Genomic DNA, 20390 nt, shown 5'->3' with positions numbered 1-20390 from the left:
AGTGCGGAGCTCGGCGCGCACCCGGTCCAAGCGAGCGCGCCCCTGCTTCTGAGCGGTAGCGACTCTCGCGCTTCCTGTTAGGCCTCCAGCCCTTCTCTACCCCGCATCTCGCTCTCGACACCCCAGTTCCCCGGCCCGCCAGCGCCCCTGGCCACCTGCCAATCCCGGACCCAGTCCTGCGTACCCAGCCCGCTCGCTCCAGGACAAGCCCAAGCTCCGCAGGCCGCGCGCCGCCATGGGGGTGGAGGGCTGCACCAAATGCATCAAATACCTGCTCTTCGTTTTCAATTTCATCTTCTGGGTGAGCAGCCACTGGGAACTGGGGACGGGACGAACCCTCCGCGGCCAGTACGCTAGGCCCAACTGAGGGCGCAGCGCGGCGGTGAAGTTGCGGCGCCACCTGTGGGCTCCGTGCGCCGGCCGGGGGGCCTGGCGTCCCTCGCCAACGGGGTTATGGCCAAGAGCTGAGCTTCCGGGCCTCTGCTCGAGGGTCTTCTGGGGTCGGGGAATCAGGGAATCGCTGGCCTGTCGCCTATGAGTGCTGGGGACCGGTGCAAGGGTCTGCGGGCTAGAGCCACGTAACCTGGAACCTTCAGCTGTGGAGGGGGTATAAGCACCCTCGTGAACGCTGTTTTGGGGACCATCCTGCTTCGCGAACACTGAGGGGGCTTGAGAAGGGCGGGATCTTGGCGCCCCGCCCCCATGAGCTCATCGTAGCCACCGCCCCTAGATGGGCGGCCTCGAAGTGGTGGGGGCACACTGGGTACTTGCCTTGGAGACGTCCACCCCACTATTACTCCACCCTTGCTTACCCTCCAGCTTGGTATTTGCCACCCTGGGAGGCTCGAGCTCCGGGCCTAGAGAAGGACAGGGTGGCCCGCGTGCTTCTGCGCAGCATGCCCCAGTTCCTGCCCACCCCCCAGCTGCCCCTCCTCCTAGTCTGTCGTCTCCCGCACAGATTACAGCCCTGGCCTGGCCCTAAGGTTCTGTGGAGGCTTTTGGGAGGAAGTGGGTGTGCAGTTCATAGTTGGTGCAGGCCAAGGTAGTGCAAAGATCTGGATGGGGTGTGTACAAACCGGGGGTGGGGGGGGGGGGGAGCTTGAGATCTTTTCAGCTAGATAGGGTCTGAGCTGGGCTCTCCACTTTGAAAAGAGGTGCACACCAATTTGGTCATCTTGGAATGGAAACTTGGGTATAGAGAGGGTCTCCAGGGGTCCCTTGGTCCTGACTGTCTTCACCGCTGGGGAGTGACCATTGGTGGTGTGTTCTTGTTTCCATTTCCTGACTAGTTTGAGAATGAGGAGTGGTAGAATCTAACGGACCTGCCTGCAGGGACTTGAGTGGGCAGTGCTGGCCACTCCTCTAGACAGTGTTGCCACCCTCCCCCCTGCAGTGCACAGACTGCTGTTCCCTCCATCCTCCTCTTTCCCATGAAGAAATGAGGTTATGAGGAACAGTCTGTCTCTAAAGTTGAAGCAGGGAGGGCAAACTTGTAAGATAGACCCTAGAGTGAGTGTAGGGGACACCTGTTTTCTATCTTGGACTGCTGAAGATCCATGGGTGGGTCAGGGTGGGGTAGGGGGGCAGAAGATGTTGGAGATGAGCGGAGACTGACTGAACTCAGCTGGGACTTTGCTGTGTGGTCTGCTGAGGAGACCCTGGTTGTCAGTCACAATGACCCCAGGGAACAGCACAGGTGATGGGGTTAAGCTTGCTCTGTCCGGGCATGTCCTGCGGTCTTGGCTGGGTAGCTTGTTTGTCTTCTCTGAGCCATGCAAGGAGTTAAATGCACACTCTGCTGGCCCTTGAGCCCCAGATGTGGGCTGTTAGGAACCTACAGGGATTTCTTTTTTGGCCCACCTACCTGATCAAGCTGGTAGCCCTTTAGGCTCCCTGGAGAGCTGGGGCTGGGTGAGGCTGATTGTTTCCCAGGCAGCTGGGGTAGAGTCCCAACACATCCCTGGGGATATTCTCTATTGAGGCTCCAGGAAACAGTTCTGAAGCCTCTCCCTGCTCCCAGGGGCATGCTTACTGACAGTGAAAACCATATCCTTCCATGGACTTCTCCCCACCCATGTTGGTCCCCACAGTGGGCAGGGATATGGAGCAGAGCCAGGCCACAACTGGTGAACACCACACTGGCGGAGGGGCTTCCTCTGTACCCTGTATGGCAAGGCTTGTCCTATGGCTGATAGTTTCCTGATGCCATGAAGTTGAGCATTTGGGAAGCCCCACCCCATTGCTCTGGTCCTCAGCCTCTACTTCCTCCCTCTAAAGTGGGAGTTCTTGGGGTCTCTGTCTCCTGGGATTGAGGGCAGACTAGCTAATGCAATCCAGAGCAGAGCAAGGGGCTTGGCATAGAGAAGGCTCAGGAAATGGATGCTGGGCACAGTGTCCAACAGGGAGTTGGGCCAAGGAGAGCTGAGTAATGGTGTAAGAAGTGCCTGGGGAGGGGGCTGAGAGGTCCTGTGGGCCCATGATGGGTATGGAAGCTAAGAGCTCTGGAAATGAGATTTGGTTGACAGTAAATGTCTTGATGGGCACTTTTTAAAATTTCCAGTTTAGAGATTAAAGTGGTTTTTCTGTGGGAGGGGACATCCCAGGCACCCTAGCCTATATACTCATGCTCTCATGCCCAGAAGTCCTTGGACTGAGACTTACACTTGACCTGTCTTGTTCAGAGCCTACTTTGGGATCAACAGAGTTTTGGACTCCCAAGATACATGGGACAAGACACAAACATGAAAGATGAGCAGTGAGCAGATTCAGCCAAGACCTTGTAAGATGCTCTTAGAAGCAGGGTGGATACCTATCTTCTGAGACAGGTCTGGGGTAGAAAGGCTCATCTCCCGACTCCTGCTGGGAGCAGGGCAGGAGAGCAGGGAATGGTGTCCCTGTTTATCACCCTGCCAGCTGTGCCCTTCAGTGGGCCTGTAGGAGCTTCATATGATAATGTCTCCATAGGTGTTGTCAGGTAAGGGGAGGAGGCTGCCATACGTCTTCACTGGAATGTGTTCCTTGCCCAAAACTGGCTGCTCCTCCAACCTAAGGCTGTTGATGGCCCCCTTCCAGTGGCCCAGGCGGCCAGACCCACCACAAAAGGCTGATTACAGCCTCCTAACTGGCATTTAATTCTCCAGACTGCACATGACTGTCTGTCACATAGCATTCTGCTGTCTTCCTTCCGGCAGAGGGGCTGCAATCCCTGTGGGCTCAGGGTGGAATGAAGACTTCCTGTGGCTAGTTTCACCAGTGGGAGAGCAGACTTCCCCTTGTTCCCCCAGGCTGTCAGCTTGCCCACCCTTGGAAAAGACAATCAGTGGGCTGGGCTGCCTGAGAAGGGGAAGTCTGTGGTTGCTCCCTGGGCTGGTTTCAAAGAAGGATGTCTGCACAGTGGAGGGCGCAGAGCTGGAGTAAAGAAGTGGGGAGCCCTCTGGCAGCCTCTGCTCTGGTTCCCATACACTGCCACCTCCTAAGAGCACTCAATCCATTCTTTCTGGACCCTTCAGGCTTCCTCCCGGCACTTCCCTCCTAGTTTAGTCTTGCTTCCTCAAATGGAACTTCTGTGCTGCTCCAGGAGGTGCACCAACAGCTGCCAACCTTGATCCCAGCACCCAGAGTCCCGCCAAGGGGAGGAACCTCGGTCGTAAAATCAATAGGCTTAGAGTCCAGGTGCCCCAGGGAGATAGTAGGCAGTCAAGCTTGTGCACAAGCCTGGCCTTTGGAGAGGGCTCAGGTGGGGGTAGGGCAGGGCAGGGTTGTGGAGAAGTCCAGGTACCAGTGGCTCTGGCTCTGATGCCAGGGAACCAGATAGGACATTCAATAAGGCTCTATAGGTACCCATTTTGTTCCTAGGACTTTTGCTAGAGAACCAGATGTCCTGAGAACTGGACTTTGGTGGCCTTCAACTGTTCAGTAGCATGCCAGTAGCCTTCCAGGAACCTCTTTACTGTGACCCCCCCCCAGTACCAGTTCCTCCCCTACAATACACACACACACACACACACACACACACACACACACACACACACACACACGTCTGCTCACATACATGTACACACACACACACAGAGAGAGAGAGAGAGAGAGAGAGAGAGAGAGAGAGATAGGGTATGTCATTCAGAACCATCTGGGATCCGCTGGGTGGGCTCTACCTTTTGGGGGAGCTGTTCACAAGGGATTGGTAGCCAGTGATAAGCTGGTGGTGGGCATCCTGAGCTGGCTGCCAAAGTAACTACAAGGGGTGTTGGGAGAGGGCTCCTGTATTCATACATGTGAAGTCTGGGAAGGGCTGCAGGGCTAGGAGTGCAGGGAGATGTGTTAGAACCTGAGTGCCCAGGATTTTATAGCTCCAAAGCACCCTAAGTTCATAATCCAGTCAAAGAACCCGAGAGCCAAGCAGTTTGGGCATAAGACGCTGGGTGATAATAGGCCCTCCCTCCCCAGTTTCCTTTGTGCCATCTCACTGATCACTCCGTGCTTTATGTCACCTTGGGTCATCAGCACTTTCTCAGGGTGGGTCTGTGGCATTCTATGACTTGTTTACCTGTGATCAGGCATCAATGTTGGCTCTGTACTGCACCTTAGCAGTAAGGTCCCAGTGGTATTTAAAGGTGTCTGTTGTGGCAGGTGCAGGAATGAGGAAGCCCAGGCCACCTGTCCTCCTGAAATACCATCCCTGAACTCTAGAGCGGTACCCAGTGTTGTAAGGGCTTATGGTGCATAACAAGCACATACTGTAGCTGCCACCCACCCCATTATTGCTTATTCACTCCCTCACAACTTTTCTTAGCTAAAAGTTCCCATCCTGGGGGCATGGCCTGGCCTTAGCCCCTGGGAACAGTCTTCCCCTGTACTCTACAGACCATGCATGATAACAGCTCATCCAAAGTAGCCCTCTGTTGGACTGCTATCAGACTCTTTCGAGTGATAAGAGGACTGAGATTTCCAAGCAAGTAGCTGCCATATGAAGAAGTAGTGGGATGGGATAGAACTATACCCCATCATGCCGCCATGTTCCATAGTCAAAGTGGGCTGTAAGACTATGCCAGCCCCACAGCCTTGCCCTGGGACATGGTTGGAAACTTTTTGGTGCTGCTGGTGGCAACAGCAGAACTACAAAGAACTCTCTATCCATTCTTCAGACCCCTGCCTCCTTTTGTCTGTCTAGGTGGATACTAGGCCCACCTGAGCTTTCTCTGAAGCAAACAGCCTGGCCTCCCTGCAGCCTCTGCTGTTGTCATCTCCGGCAGATCACTGTGGCCATCTGGGTCCAAAAAGTCTCCCTTCAGGGTCTGTGTGGGGTGGGTGGGAAAGGCTCCTGCCAGCCTCTCTGTCTGAGGAGCCTTATACCCTGGAGCTGAAAGGGGCTGGGCTGGGGTGGCCCAGCCTAATCTGTACCTCAGGACAACAGGGTATCCTCCATGGCGATGCCTTTGTCCTTTACACCCCATCCCCCAGCCTGCCAGTTGGGCCCCAGAGCTAGGCTTTTGCTTTGCCACCTATTTTTAGATGTTAGGACAGTGGCTTCCTGAGGCAGGGGGCCCTGTGAAAGGAACGGTGTGCTTCCTGGCCAAGGCAAGGATTCCTGCCCCTCAGTCCTGCTTCCTTCCTGAGCTTCCTCTGGTGAACTGCCTCCTAGGAAGGCCTGAGCAGGATCCTAGGTCTCTCAGAGGAATCGACCTTGTTCCCATTCTCCAGGCCCTGACCAGGCCCTGACCCCCTGTGGTGCCTGAGCATATGAGGTCCTCCCACAGGGGCCCAGGTTGGAAGGGGAGCACCTAAGTCACCTCCTCCATCAGCCTCTTTACTGTGACTTAACCCAGTTGCCCAGGGAAGCCTTCCTCCCCCACTGCCTTTGTCTTCATGTTCTCTGCCGTCACCGGGGAGGTTCTCAGACCCTCAGCACCTTCCAGTTGCTTAGGTGGGCAGGCGCTCTCTGGTGTACCTTCCACTGTGCACTATGTATCTAGGAGGCATTGAGCAACCTCCAGCCTTCTCTGCCTCTGCCTTTGATTCTTCTTCTGAGGCACTAAGGGTCACGTAAAGGAGATGCTACAATCAGCCTTCTGGAGCATATGGGGTATCTGGGGTGACCATTCAGACCTACCAAGCTGGTGACAGGAACTCTTGTCTCTTCCTGGAGGGTGCATATGTGTAGCAATAGGAAAGCTCCAGAGAAGCCCCCGTCTGAGGTCTGGCCAAGGGCTGGCAATGGGCAGTAGCAGAGAGTAGAATGCTGCTCCAGGCCTGTTCCCTTTCAGTCACTTCTGGGAAACTGCAAGACCAACCGGGCAGGGACCCAGCGTTTTTGGCAGCTTGTCATCTTGTTAAAGTTTGAGTCTGTTATGTGTTAGTCCTCAAGAAGGAGGAAGCAACATAATCCTGTAGAGAGTCATGAATGTATCCTTCTGTGCTGTGGAAGGATCTCCAGGAACCTGCACAAGCCACCTGGGTGCTTCCCACCCCCACCTCTAAGCAGAAGCTCTCTTAGGCTGTAGAAGCAGGTGGTGGACCCACCTGGAGAAGAGAAGCTTTGGGCAGAGGTATCAGGCTCCTGAGTAGATGCATGAAGAAATCCCGGATTCTGCTGTTGGTAAGATTATTGTAGATCACATCCTCAGCTGTTAGAAGCTAAATACAGTGACATCATATGTTGCAGCCTGTGTGTATTACTCCCCCTGTTTACAAATGAAGATGAGGATGGAGGACGTTGAGATGGGCCTGAGGTCCCCCAGATATGACACAGCTAGAGTCTCGGGCCAGCCCTAACCTACCTGTGCCTCTGTCCAGTGGCACCACTCCCTATTTCCATTAACACTGTTTTTTTTGTTTGTTTGTTTGTTTTTGTTTTTGTTTTTGTTTTTGTGAATGTTGCCCAGTTTTTTTTCTTTTTGTTTGTGTTTTGTTTTTAATTCTTTAATTACTACTCATATTTACATATCCATCCCCCCCATTCCCTCACCCTCCCATCCTCCCATGTTCCCCTCAACCCATCCCCCAACTCCTCCCCAGGGATAGTTAGGCCCTCCACAGGGGACCTTCAAAGTCTGTCATATCATTCAGGGGGGAGGGGGGAGGGCCTAGGCCCTCCTTGTTGTATCTGGGCTGCAATAGTATCCCTCCATACGGAATGGGCTCCCAAAGTCCATTTGTGCTCTAGGGTTAAAGACTGGCTCCACTGTTAGAGGGTCCATAGACTGTCTTGGCCTCCTAGCTGGCACCCACATTCAGAGGTCCTGGGTCGGTCCAATGCTATTTCCCCAGCTTTATAAGTAGGGTCTCCATGCTCTCAGTAGGTCAGGTCAACTGTTTCTGCGGGTTTCTTTAGCACCATCTTGGCTTCTTTGTTCATCCCTCCTCCCTCTCCACAACTGGTTTCCAGGAGTATGGTTCAGTGCTTAGCTGTGGGTGCCTGTCTCTGCTTAGAACAGCTACTGGATGAAGGCTCTAGGAATGGTAACCAAGGTAGACATCAATCTCATTATAGGGGAAGGGCATCAATTGCATTCTCTCCCCCACTGCCTGGATTCTTAGTTGAGGTCATCCCTGTGGCTCCCCTAATATTTCCCCTGTGCCAGACCTCTCCAAACCTGTACTGTCTCCCTCTGTCAAGGCATCTCCTTTCTTGTCTCCTCTACTTCTCCCCTGTCTCAGTCCTCTTGTTCTCTTCCCCCCTCCCCTTCTTTCCTTCCCACCTCCTCCCTCTCCCCCACCACCCGGTGCTCCCACTTTGCTCAGGGGTTCTTGTCCCCCTCCCCTTCTTCGAGGGACTATGCAATCTTCTCTTTGGTTGCCCAGTTTTTGCAGATCATTCTAAACCTATAGTTCTGTAGACATGATGTGTGCCTGTCTGATTGCTGCTAATCACTGGGACACCCCACAGGCCTGGGGGATGTATTTTAGCACAGCCTCTGATCAGAGACTGGACTGAAGCTGGGGTTAAATAATAGCTTTCTATAGCTGTGACTGACATCTAACAGTCAACATTTATACCCCATGAGGAGAGTGGATGTGCCCCAGAGCATCCTGGGGCCCTTTGTGGTCCCTTCTATCCCTTCTCACCTCCAAACTTCTGCTGGGTTGTCATTGCACAATCTTGAACAAACTTTGAGTTCTACTTTAATGTGAACAGAGTCAGAAGGCATGAGCTGCTTCATCCTCTATGTGCCTCTTTCACCCAGCATAATTGAACTGTCCTCCATGCTATCTTGTGGATCTGTCTTTTCCCTGGACGTGCAATGGACCCAGGCCCTGTTGATTCATCAGTCAGGAGACAAATGGAGTGCTCTAGGTTGGACTGTAACATGGAAGGTTTGGGGAATGTGCACATGCTAGTGTAAAACCTGAGGTGCTAGGCTAGCTAGCTGTGGTGAGTAGGAGGTGCCGGCTAACTTTCTCAAAAAACAGACTTCAGAAACGACAAGCTTCTCTCGTCAGTGCAGCACTGCTCCTCACTGCTCCTCACCCCACCCTGCAACACCTGGTGGCAGTTTGGGATTAGTGGGTAGATTGGTAACTTCCCTGTGGCTCTTTGGTGCCTCCTGACATTAGGATGGTAGCCCCACTCTGTACTTAGATCCCCTATCTCTTTGTACATATATCTCACGAAACATGGGTGGTTAGCTTTCTTACTGTGGAGTCTTGGAGGTTCCTTACCTGTTTTGGTCATATTAGATAGTCACATTTTGAAGCTGAGGTTCCTTTCCAGCCTCGTACTACTTGAAGATGACCCCTGTCCCACCTCCCTGGGCCCCTTAATTTCCCCAGCACTTCCTCTATCTTCCCCTAGAACAGGGGGGTGGAGAATCACTTTGCTGGAGGCAGCCAGACCACTGCCTGGCACGCCTTCCTCTAACCTCTCCCACTCAGCTCTGATTGCATCTGAGAAAATGGGGTGAACCATTTCTCTCTGCCTCATCTGCCACCAACCCCCTACCCCAGTTTGACCTCTTTTCTGATTGAAAGTCACAGATGTGGCGGGAGGGGGGAGGTCAGACCTTTCAGTTAACACGAAGGACTGAAGCCCAGAGACTTTTTTAGAGTTAGCTTCCTAACCCCATAGTTTTCATAAAACCTGGTTCTAAGTGGTGGCTTAGATACCCACATTAGCAGGCTTTGGGACTAGGACAGATATCATCCCTTACCCACTTCTGACCCCAGCTCACGGGTAATATTCTCTACCAGTAGAGAAGTCTCAGTCAGGCATGGTTGCATGCTCATGGGTAAGCACACAGATTGAGGAGGGCAGGGTGACCCACCAGCTGCCCCTCAGCTTCTATGACTGTCAGAGGTTTGTCACCATGGGGTCTTTACCACAGACGGAAGCATGGGGAGTAGGCATGCCACCTAGTCCTTCTGCCCTGGAGCATCTCAAGAACGACCTCTGAACCAGTTCCCAAACAAAATACATGACGATTCAAACCTGCAAAGGAAGACAGGTTACCAGGGTAACTCAGGCCGGTTACTTCTCCTCTCAAGCCAGTTTCAGTTGGAGCGTTTCCTGTTGGAGCCTCCTGTTAGGCCCCATCCTCCTGCCTCTGCTACCCAGGATGAAGGCTAGCATTTTAAGGGTGTATAGGCACAGAGCTCTCACTGTAAGATTCTGGAAGCTCAGTGGGTCCCCAGCATCCCTTTGCACATGAGGGCACTCTCAGGGTCCCAGCCTTCCTGCCGTTTGTGGGTTGGGCAACAGGTGCACAGTGTGGCTTTGCTGTACCACAGGCCCTGTTCTCTCAGGCTCTGGTAGAGGTTGAGGGTTCAACCCTTCTTGATCAGAGTGTGAAAACTGAATTAAAATTTATAGAAGCTAAGAAACCACAGGGCCCGTGGGGTAGGGATACAAAGTGATGGTGCTCTGCAGAAAATGTCCCCCAGCTTCCTCTCTGAGGGTTAGGACAGGATTGTAGGGTAGAAGGAGGTAGGTGGGTCCCATAGGTCCTCTTTTCAGAACCAGCCTGCTTGGGGATTCCAGTGAGCTTTCTTGAGCTTATGTTCTGGCCTGGATCCCCAAAGCAGGAAGTGGGCCACCTGGCGCTTTATCAGGCCCACGTTTTGGTTTCCGTTTCCTGTCTGTGCTGGGCAAAGCCATTGACCCCTGCAAGAAGAGGATGCCTAGAAATGGGGAAGAGACTGCCTGTCTCTTAGTCTGTCCTGAGGGACACCCCCTGCTTCCAGATGCTTCCATTATAGGGCTTCACACAAAGCCAAGGTAGGTGGTGCCCTGCTGCTTCCCCCGTGAGGGGCCTGGTGACACCACGGTGTTATCCCTCTTCTCCTGACATGGAGAATGTGGTGTTCCCACCACATGGCTCCCAGTACCCTGCCTGTGGCAATCCCTAAACAGTCTCAGGTTGGGACAGGGTACCAGAGGAGAGCCCACCAGCATCTGTAATGGCTAGGACTCACTGTGGCCTCTCGCCACACTTATCAAATAAAAATATTGCATGGTTGGTCAATCTGGAGCTTGAGATCAGTGGAAAAAGATTTTTTTTTTTTTTGAGACGAGGTCTCATATAGCCCAGGTTCATCTCAAACTCAACATGATCTTAAATTCCTGATCCTCCTAACTTCATCTCTCAAGTGCTGGGATGACAGGCATGTGCCACCAAACCCAATATATGTGGTGCTGGGGATAGAACCCAGGGATGCTAAAACACTCATCAACCGAGCCACATTTTCATCCCAAACCTTCTTGTATGTGTCAAGCAGTATTGGGGGTACAATTGAACTCTGGTCTGGAGTCACAGGTCAGAGTTGCTGGTGGGACCCAGGGCCTCCAGTGGACAGTGATTCAGATGGACAGACCCATGGTCCTGGTTAGGGCCTGTCTCCACAACTTGAAATGATGGCTCTACATGATAATTTTATTGGGGTTCTGTCGCCCCACAGTGCTCTATCCTCTGCGTGATGTTGTTCCTGATTTTTTTCCTAGCTGGCTGGAGGTGTGATCCTAGGTGTGGCTCTGTGGTTACGCCATGACCCACAGACCACCAGCCTGCTCTATCTGGAATTAGGAGACAGACCAGCACCCAGCACCTTCTATGTGGGTGAGTAACAAGGAGACAAAGTCTAGTCATAAGCCAAGAACAGTCAGGGAGGGCTTCCATGATGAGGCTGAGGATCTAAGTCTGGTAGGTGGGGCATTAGAGCTGGCAGTAGCCTAGGCCTGGTATGTGCTAGGCAGGAAGGCTACCCACATGAGGGGCTTTTAAGACTAGAGAGTTGAGTTGGGTATGGTGCTGCTAGGGACCCCACAGATCTGAGACTAGGCTAGGCCAAAGGGAAACAGCTGGGTGGGTCGGGAGCCTTGTGAGACCTTGCTTATTTTAACATGGGCATTTCTGGTGAACCTCCCTAGGCAGGGTGGGGCTGGATGCCTGGGCTAGCAACAGCTGAGACTTCAGGAGTCCTGAGTTGGGGAGGGCTGGAGACTGGGCAGTCAGTTGATGACTCAGATGCTCCCCCAACCCCCCAACACACAGGCCAGACTGCTACACCTGCCTTATTAGGCTGCCTGTGGGGGAATGAGCACCCTTCCTCCAAACAGGGAAAACAGAAAAACGGCTGCTGTGCTGTGCTGTGCTGTGCTGTGCTGTGCTGTGCTATGCTATGCTATGCTATGCTATGCTGCCCTGCACTGCACTGTGCTGCCCTGCACTGTACTCAGGGAGGCAACTCTCTTCCTTTCTCCCTGGAAGGGGAACTTGGCACCATGGGAACTCAAGATGTATTTGGAGATGTTTCTGCCCTTTCAGAGATCCTAGCTCTCTCATCAGGAGTCTGAGGTGTATCCTCCCTCTTGTGTAGAACTTAGTAGAGGCTTGGGAGAACATGCTTGATGGCTGAGAGGAGATGAGGTCTGGAACAGATAGTATTCTCCCTTTCTTCCCAAGTGTTCCAGGGCAGCCAAGGGCTCTGGTCACCTCATGATTGGCTGTTTTTCCTCCCGCCCACCCATCCCCTCAACCTTCCCACAGGCAGAATGGTCTGGGTTGGGGTCCAGGCAATGTGGGCATGGGTAGAACCTGGTTTCCTTTGAGGAAAGCCATTAGGAATAGCAGTTTTCAGGTCTGGGTGTTAGTGGGGGAATGTTTTACACTAGCTGTTCCTCCTTTGATCTGGTGCCTTCAGAGAAAGAGGATGACCACCAGCTCATATGGAAACTTCAGCCTGTTGTAGGCAGCTGGTGTGGGCATCCTCACATGGGTGATCTGGGCATCAGAGACAGGAGGAGTGCTGGCCCATGAGGGACTCTTTCCTGTCCCTGGGCCCTCTGCAAGGTTAATGCTGTAAGGCTATGCCAAAGCTCCTACTTTGCACTGGTATTGCAGGAGAGGCTGGGTACCCTGCGGAGCCCAGATAGGGTGGCTAGGAAGCAGATCTAGCTTAGATCTAACCTAGCAGATTAGGAAGAAGTCTCTGTCCTAATGTTGTCACCATAGTCTACATCAGGGTCCAGCTCCAGAGCTGCTCAGCCACCTGCCTTTCAGTGATCATGGCCTCATGAGCACTGAGGAAATGGCCTCAGGCACTAGAGTATGGCAGGTTGGTCCCTGTACAGCAAGGCCCATGGACTATGGGTAGGAGCTACCCTGGCAACCATCTCTCTTGCCCATTTCTGGAGCCCCCTGCTTCTCCTGAACTGAGCCCTGCTAAGGGCAGATGTGTCCCTGACAAAGGCAATTTGTCTAGTGCTTAGGAGAGTTGGTTCAGAGGCTTGCTTAGCTATTGGCAGGGAGTGAGACTACCCAGGACTCCCAGAGCTGGGTGAGTGTGAAGGCAAGGGCTGGCTATGCCAGTAGCCAACTCCAGGCACCTCATCTCAGGCACACTGGTGTATTACTGCTCTGCCCATGTAACTCTAAGAACAGGAACCTGTGGATAGTGTGGCTGGATGGCAGACAGACGGATAGGGGCAGCCTAAGCAGAATACCAACACCTGGCACACACACTGTCTGGGCTGTGAATAAATGGGGAAGCACTTCAGACAATACCCCAGGACCTTAAGACGGGGCATGTGGTAGGCCTAGAGGGTCTATAGGCAAGTCCAGGAACAGTGCCTGTGTGTTAGGTAACCTGTGTGCATCCCCTGCTAAGCCTGATGTAGTGACAGAAACCTCAACCTCAACCTCAACCTCAACCTCATCATGAGGTTGAGGTTTCAGGGCCTGAGGATGGGGGTCTGGTTAAAGTTGCTCTGCCTGACTGGAGGCAAAGGGGAAGCCAGTTGCTAGGCAGCCCTGGTGGGAGACTTTCTCTGGACCAGATGTGTTTAGTGCGGTCAAAGGAAGCCAGGCCCATGATCTGGCCTGTTTCTAAGCCTGGCTGTAGGTCCTGGCCATGGCGCCTTTGCTCCTGGGCTGGCCAGGCAGGGGACAATGGGCCTGGCTTTATGCAAGGAAGCTTGGACTGCCTGGCAGTGTTGCCGTGGAGACTGGGGGATGGGCTGCATCTGCTGAAGGACCAAGAGATGGAGGACTCTTCAGAGACGCAGTGGTCTTTCCCAGGGGCTGAGGAGTACTGTGGGCACTGAAACAGGGATATGGCCCAGCTGGTGCCTCGTGGGTTACAGTGCTCCCCTGTTTCTTCATGGCTTCCCAGTTTATTCACAGCCTAGACAGTGTATATGGCAGGTGTTGATGCTCTGCCAAGCTGCCCCTATCCTTCTGTCTGCCATCCAGCCACCCCACCCACAGGTTCCTGTCCTTAGGTGAACAGAGCGGTTATACACCAGTGTGCCTGAGATGAGGTGTCTGGAGTTGGCTACTGGCATAGCCTGTCCTTGCCTTCACACTCACCCAGCACTGGGAGTCCTGGGCATCAACCCTAAGCCAATAGCCGATACCCAGGCTGCTTCCCCATTTCATGCACTGAGATGGGTAGTCCATCTTAGCCCTCTACAGTGAGTGCTGAGGGTTCCTATTCTCAGGTGCAGGTAGTGGGGGACTGGCTATAGGGCAGAGCATATCTGTGAAGTGCAGATCACCTGTGTTCTCTGGGCATGGAATTGCTGTTTTTGTCCTCTGGTTGCAGTGGCAGCTCCTCCAACAGGACACTGAGGCACAAAGAGTTCACGCTGCCAAACTCTGCCTGTTGTGGGTGTGAGTGCTCCAGACACTCCTGTCTGGGGCAGTGAGGCATGCAGCTTGCTCACTGAATTCTTCCTCTCCCCAGGCATCTACATTCTCATTGCTGTGGGAGCTGTGATGATGTTTGTGGGCTTCCTGGGGTGCTATGGGGCCATCCAAGAGTCCCAGTGCCTGCTGGGGACGGTAAGTAGGAAGGGTTTCAGGGCAGGGGAGTAGTCTTCCCCAAGGTTTTGCTTTTTCTGTTTGCTTGATTTCCATTAAGTCTGACTCTGAAGACTCATGTTGACAGAGGGAGTTTCTCTTTAGAAATGCATAAACCAGTGGGGTGCCTCACCCCTAAAGCCAGCCTTAGTGTTCCTGGCCACAGTGGCTACTGATGGAGCAGAGTCTCAGATATGTCTTCTAGAGCCTGGCCAACCAGTGTGGAAAACTGAAGCACACTTCATATTTTAAACTTCCCATGGATGGAGGATAAAGGGGGTGAGGAAACTAAGGTCAGGGTTGGGGGCATATTGCTGCATGTGCCTCCCTGGAGACTGTGATCACTTGGATTTGTCTACTGCATCTCCTGTGCAAGCAGCATCCTGCAAAGCAGGGAGCAGGGTAGGGCCCTGAGAACAATAGATTATTGCATGCTGCATGCGCTCAAGGATGATCTGTAGTCCGTAAGGCTAAGATTTCTTTATTCAGATAAACACCAGCCCCCACACAAGCCAGAGCATGCCAGGGGCAGCAAGGCAGCCTGGCCAGAGAGCAGGGGCTATCCACGTGTGCGCAGTCCCTTAAGAATTCTTCCCACATCACCTTAGACCTCCCCTGACCACGCCCTCACGGGCGTGTCCCGGCACACCTGTCGGGGCTGGGGGGGGGGGGGGCGCGCTACAGTGTCTCCCTACAAAGAACTTGAACATCTCGGTGCCAAGCTGCATCAGACCCCATCTTTCATGGTTCTGTGTGGCTCATTCTTAATCAGGACATGGTTGATGGATGTGGTCAACTCCCTTGGCACATAGTTGTTGGTCATGTGGGCACCTATAGAGGGCTGGGCTTGGGCTTGCTGGTCAAGGCTCTGTTCTCGTCTTTCTTCTAGTTCTTCACCTGCCTTGTGATCCTGTTTGCCTGTGAGGTGGCTGCTGGCATCTGGGGCTTCGTAAACAAAGACCAGGTGAGCCTAGGTTCACTGGGGAGGGAGATAGGCCCCTTGCCTGGGCAACAGGAGTGAACCGCTCTGAGCCCATGGGTTACAGGGTGCCTTTTGGGTTTCTGGTGCCTGCTGGTAGAAGGGTCTTGGGAGCTGAACAGAAGAGATGGTGTCAGGTTGAGCACAGCAGGGGAAGCTGAGTGCTCTTGATGGTAGTCCCTATGCTGCAAGTGACTATGATTCTCCCCCAGATCGCCAAGGATGTGAAGCAGTTCTATGATCAAGCCCTTCAACAGGCTGTGGTGGATGACGATGCCAATAATGCCAAGGCTGTGGTGAAGACCTTCCATGAGACGGTACAGCTAGGCTGGAGCAGGGAGGGCAGGTTGTGGGAGTCCTAGTGTGTGTGATCTTTGGGGGATGAGTCCTGCCTATTTCCAGACATCAGCAACATGACAGGTCCTGGCTAAAGGTCTGTGTGATTTGTAGATCCCCAGGCAGGAACCTAATGGGCCTCATTTGCCCAGGGGTTTGGAGGAACAGGGCTCTTGAGCAGTGTGACAAACAGGGTAGAAGGCCAGCTCCCAGGTATATGGGGGTGATGGTGTGCTGACCTTGCCCTTGTCTCCTGAGGCTCCTAAGGTGACAGTGATGCTTTTGGTCTCTGCAGCTCAACTGCTGTGGCTCCAACGCACTGACCGCACTGACCACCTCTGTGCTGAAGAACAGCCTGTGTCCCTCAGGCACCAACATATTCAACTCCTTGATGAAGGTGACATGGAGTGGGGGTGGACATCATATCCTGGGTGGTAGGTAGAGTAAACATGGCCCACCAGGAAGATCAGCAGGACCTCAGAAAGGCTCACAGAACATCTCAGGTAGTGGGGTGCTGGGTCCTGACAGCCTGCGTTAGCCTCTGCAATATCCTGGGAAACTGCTGTCCAGTGGTCCCTTACACATACTGGAAGCCCTAGGGTACTAGTGAGGTCAGAAACACTATCCTGTGATAAAGAAAGAGAGCAGGTCCATGTGTTTTAAGTTTATTTTTTGGATGGAAGATAAACTGCAGGACAAGCCCCACCACTGAGTAGGGTAGTGGCTGTGACTTAGCCACTGACTGTTACCACCCTCTGGCCATCCCTGCAGGAGGATTGCCATCAGAAAATCGATGAGCTCTTTTCTGGGAAGCTGTACCTCATTGGTATTGCGGCCATCGTGGTAGCTGTCATCATGGTAAGCACAGGGCCTCTTTGGTGGGTGGGTACCACCCCTCCCAAGGTCCTAGGTGCTGACAATGCCCCTCCCTCCCGCAGATCTTCGAGATGATTCTGAGCATGGTGCTGTGCTGTGGCATCCGGAACAGCTCCGTGTACTGAGGTCCTGCACTTTGTACTACAGGGACCCTGCAGTGCCATGCCCCTGAGTGACCAGAGGCCACCTCGGGGGCCATGGCCTGTGTATATATTTCTGTATTACTCTGCTACACTTAGCCTTTTTACTTTGAGGGTTTTTTTGTTGTTGTTGTTTTGAACTTGCCCGGTATCTTTTGGGGGCTGACATCACACATAGGTGGCAGTGGTGAGTGTGGGGATATAGGGGTGGAGCTGGCCCTGGCTTGCAGGGCCCTGTACTTCTGGAACCCCTGCCTGCTGAGCCAAACCTCCTCCACAGCTGCTTGCCCAGAGGCTATGTAGCTGAGCTAGAGAGCCATGGTCACTCACCCTGCCCACTGTGGGTCACATCGATCACATCTTTTTAATCCTTGTCCCTTTCCTGTCCCCATTTCAAGAGCTGGGTTTGTAAGCACTCTTATGCCTTCAATGCACCTGTTCTTTCTAACGTGTCACCTTCAACTGTAATTACATCTGAAACAGTCATTTAATAAAGGAGGAGAAAATCAGGCATGCTAACCGGACTGTCAGACCTCTTCCTGTTCCAGTGGTGTCAGAGACGGGTACCGCTCTGGACTTTGCCAGGCACAGGGTGAGCAGGTCCAAGAGAGGCTGTGGAATAAAATGGGTGGGAAGGATAGGGACCCTGGGAGCACTCCATCTGAGTACTCCCTCGTTTCTACCTCCCTGTACTGGGAGTTCAGGCTGACCTTATTCCAGCCTTGACCTCATTTCCACTCATCTGTTGGACATGCCAAGTCACACTGAGACGGGTAGGAGAGGTCACGCAGCAGGAAAATTCGACACAGAATGCTGGGGATAAGCTACAAAAAACTCCCACTTCATCCCACTTTTGAAAGACAATACAGTAAAAGTTAGACTACTGCCCCATCCCAAGTATCTAGGTGCTTAGAAATGTTCTAAAGAGCTGGGTGGCTCTGGCCTGTCTCAAGGGATAATAGTCAAGATGGCAGCCCACTCAGCTCAGCCCTATGAACTGAGGATTAGGCTAAGCAACCTCTTGGGACACCAGCAACTATCACCACTACTGCCTTTCCCTTTGACTCCTGTCTGCACCCCTCCCCCAGGCTACTGGCATATTTAATTGGCCTCTAGAGGAGAGAAAGCGTGGCTAAGATTTAGGTCTCAGCTCCTAGCAACCTCCCTGTAAGCTGATTTGTCAGTGAACCCCAAGTTTGTCCTAGGGCGTCCTAATCTCTACTATCGTCCGTCCGCCGCCCCCCTCCCGCCCCTTGCAACCTGTTCCCTGCTTGGGTTGGCTGCTGGTCTGAAGGACTTTATACTCTTATGTTGTGGGCCCCTGGCCAAGGCTGTTGAGAAAACTGCAGCATGGCTATCAGGGCTTCAAGAACATAGGGAAGGAAGTGAGCGTGCAGCAGCCCAGTGGATTCTCAGACTCTGGTTCCCAGAGATGAAAGAGGACAGCCCCGGGCCTAGAGGGGAGTTGTGTGTGGCCTTAAATAGTGGGGTCGGTGTCCAAGCACGGCTAGGCAGAGCCTAGAGGAGAGGCCTCGAATCTCTGCAGCCCCAAACAACTTATCCAACATCCAGAGCCCACCACGTCTCTAGATGCCAAGAGCCAACTAGGACTTAAGTCCCCGCCCCCTTTAGGAAGCCAACCGAGTACAAGATCAGATCAGCACCACTTCTGACCAGGAAACTTGTTGACGCCCGCACTGCGTGGTGACGCACTTCCTTCCAGTGACGAACCCTGCTCAGACGGCTTCCGACAGGCGGCGCTGGAGGCCTCAACCCTTTGCGATTAGCAGTTGGCCCTATGTACAATGGGAATCGAGGCTCTTGGCTCCGCCTCTTCCTCTTTCGTCATTTCCGGGTAGATTTCCGTGTCCGCTCCAGTCTTACGGGATGACGTATACGTAAAGGTTACACCTCCCGGCAGGCATTACGCATTGGCCCATTGCCTTCTGGGAGTTGTAGTTCCTTGGCCGCTAAAGTTGCAGCATTCAGACAGCCGGAGACTCGGTTTCCCAGAAAGCCGAGCGAGAGTAGGCGGGGGCCACGGCCCGTACCTCGAGAAACCGGCGGGACGCTACGGTAAAGGCAGCTGGCTGTTGTAGCGTGAAGGGACGGTGGAGCGGTGAGCGCTGGCCTCCTTAGGACCGTGCGACCAGGCCAGTCCCCTGCCAGCTCTCCCTCCGGAGCCGGGTGGTGCCTCCGGTGGCGGTGTGTACCCGGAGAGGCTGCGCTCTGTGAGAGCCGGTGATGAGACGAGCTGATGGTCGAGAGCCTCTGTCTCCAGCGTCTCCTAGCGCGCACCCTTTATATGTCCGCACTGTTCTGATCTCATGGTTTGACTCTCTGCTTAACCCTATCTAGACTGCAGCTCCACATCAGTGCGTGCGAGGACACACTATTCGCCACCCAGCTTCGCGAGGCCTCCGCCCGCCTGCGTGACCAGCCAGCGCCCGATTGCGAGCAGAGGCGCCTGGCACATAGTGGAGGTGAAAGTGGGGGAGCCTGGGAGAACGGGGGTGGGGGGGAGCTGCCCAAGTACACCCCTCACAGCAGAACCTGGGCTGCTTCGCTACAGGTCGGGTTCCATGGCGGAGGCGGAGACTGGCTTGGAGGCCGAGGAACCCACCGAAGATGACACCCTGCCTTCTGACACCGTCTCCCTCAGCGACTCGGACTCGGACCTCAGCTTACCTAGTGGTGCTGAGGTGCAAGTGTTGTCCCCGGAGAGGATTTCTGGGGAAGCCCAAGAAGACTCCGGCCCTGATGAGCCTCCCTCGCCCCCCACGGGCGTCCCCACCACCGCAGTTCAGCCGTTCCACCTCCGCGGCATGAGCTCCACCTTCTCCCAGCGCAGTCACAGCATCTTTGATTGTCTGGAGAGTGCAGTCCGGCAGGCACCGCCCTCTGCGCCCCAAACCAGTGTGACTGAAAATGGCAACTTCAAGCGACCTGTGGCTCCCCCAAGTCAGACTCCAGCAGGGAACCTGAGCAGGGTGCATGGGAGTACGGGCCCAACCAGGGTACCTCCTGTGCCCGATTATGTGTCACATCCTGAGCGTTGGACCAAGTACAGCCTGGAAGATGCGACTGAAGTCAGTGAGCAGAGCAATCGTGCTGCTGCCCTGGCCTTTCTGGGTTCTCGCAGCCTGGCATCCCCCACAGACTATGTACCTTCCTTCAACCAGGACCCCTCTAGCTGTGGGGAGGGGAGAGTGGTCTTTACCAAACCAATTCGAGGCAGTGAGACTAGGGCTGAAAGGAAGAGGGTCCTAAAGAAGGGGGATGTGTCAAATGCTGTGAGTGAGGCATCTGTGGAGCTGGCCCATCTGGCAGGGCCTGAGCTTGAGGAGTGGAGTGGCCACCAGGGACTGCAAGAGGCAGTGATACCTTCAGGAGCTGACCATCCTGGGTCCTCATCAGATCCCACAGGGATGGAGGCTGTTGGTTTCCATGGCAGCAAGAAGCGGAGCAGAGAACACTTCCGGAACAGGGACAGTAACCCGGAGGGGCCAGGGTCTGAGAGGGGACCCTCAGTTTGACTGCAGTGCTATCTCTCCACCTCCTCACCTGCCCAGTCCAGGTGGGAAGCTGTGGGCTATTTGTAGAAGGGGTGTCTGGGAAGCAACTCTGACTAGGACTGTGGGAATTGTGGGACCTTATGCCCCCGTTTCTTGGGGTGAAAAATAAAGGTTTGGGATATTTCTTAAATTTTGTGGATTTTTCTGCTCCCTATTCAAGATGTGTCCAAACAGTCCTTGGCAACTAACTTCA

General features: G+C 53.8%; 2 protein-coding genes across 4 annotated transcripts; both read left to right on the top strand.

Moving 5' to 3' along the window:
* On the top strand, positions 1–17141 carry Cd81 (CD81 molecule). Its single transcript, XM_027408862.2, has 8 exons — positions 1–301; positions 10934–11048; positions 14176–14273; positions 15181–15255; positions 15483–15587; positions 15902–16003; positions 16378–16464; positions 16545–17141. Exons 1-8 carry the CDS (start codon positions 236–238, stop codon positions 16605–16607), a joined length of 711 nt encoding a protein of 236 aa, XP_027264663.1. The 5' UTR covers positions 1–235; the 3' UTR covers positions 16608–17141.
* Positions 17142–18553: 1412 nt separating this feature from the next.
* Tssc4 (tumor suppressing subtransferable candidate 4) lies at positions 18554–20327 on the top strand. Of its 3 annotated transcripts, none has more exons than XM_027408859.2 (3): positions 18554–18698; positions 18981–19105; positions 19195–20327. In XM_027408859.2, the coding sequence occupies exon 3, from the start codon at positions 19205–19207 to the stop codon at positions 20156–20158; it is 954 nt and encodes a 317-aa protein (XP_027264660.1). In that variant the 5' UTR covers positions 18554–18698; positions 18981–19105; positions 19195–19204; the 3' UTR covers positions 20159–20327. The 3 variants fall into 3 exon arrangements, with proteins under 3 accessions (XP_027264660.1, XP_027264661.1, XP_027264659.1); XM_027408860.2 differs by having other exon boundaries at positions 18659–18741; XM_027408858.2 differs by having other exon boundaries at positions 18664–18827.
* The last annotated feature ends 63 nt before the right edge of the window (positions 20328–20390 follow it).

Source organism: Cricetulus griseus, chromosome 3 (assembly GCF_003668045.3).
Source record: "Cricetulus griseus strain 17A/GY chromosome 3, alternate assembly CriGri-PICRH-1.0, whole genome shotgun sequence".
Lineage (NCBI taxonomy): Eukaryota > Metazoa > Chordata > Mammalia > Rodentia > Cricetidae > Cricetulus > Cricetulus griseus.
This window is presented reverse-complemented; position numbering and strand designations above follow the sequence as displayed.

Coding starts and splice junctions, on each gene's coding strand:
- Cd81 (XM_027408862.2), top strand. CDS start 236: ATGGGGGTGGAGGGCTGCACCAAATGCATCAAATACCTGCTCTTCGTT. Junction 302..10,933: donor TTTTCAATTTCATCTTCTGG/GTGAGCAGCCAC, acceptor TTTTTTTCCTAG/CTGGCTGGAGGTGTGATCCT. Junction 16,004..16,377: donor TATTCAACTCCTTGATGAAG/GTGACATGGAGT, acceptor CCATCCCTGCAG/GAGGATTGCCATCAGAAAAT.
- Tssc4 (XM_027408859.2), top strand. CDS start 19,205: ATGGCGGAGGCGGAGACTGGCTTGGAGGCCGAGGAACCCACCGAAGAT.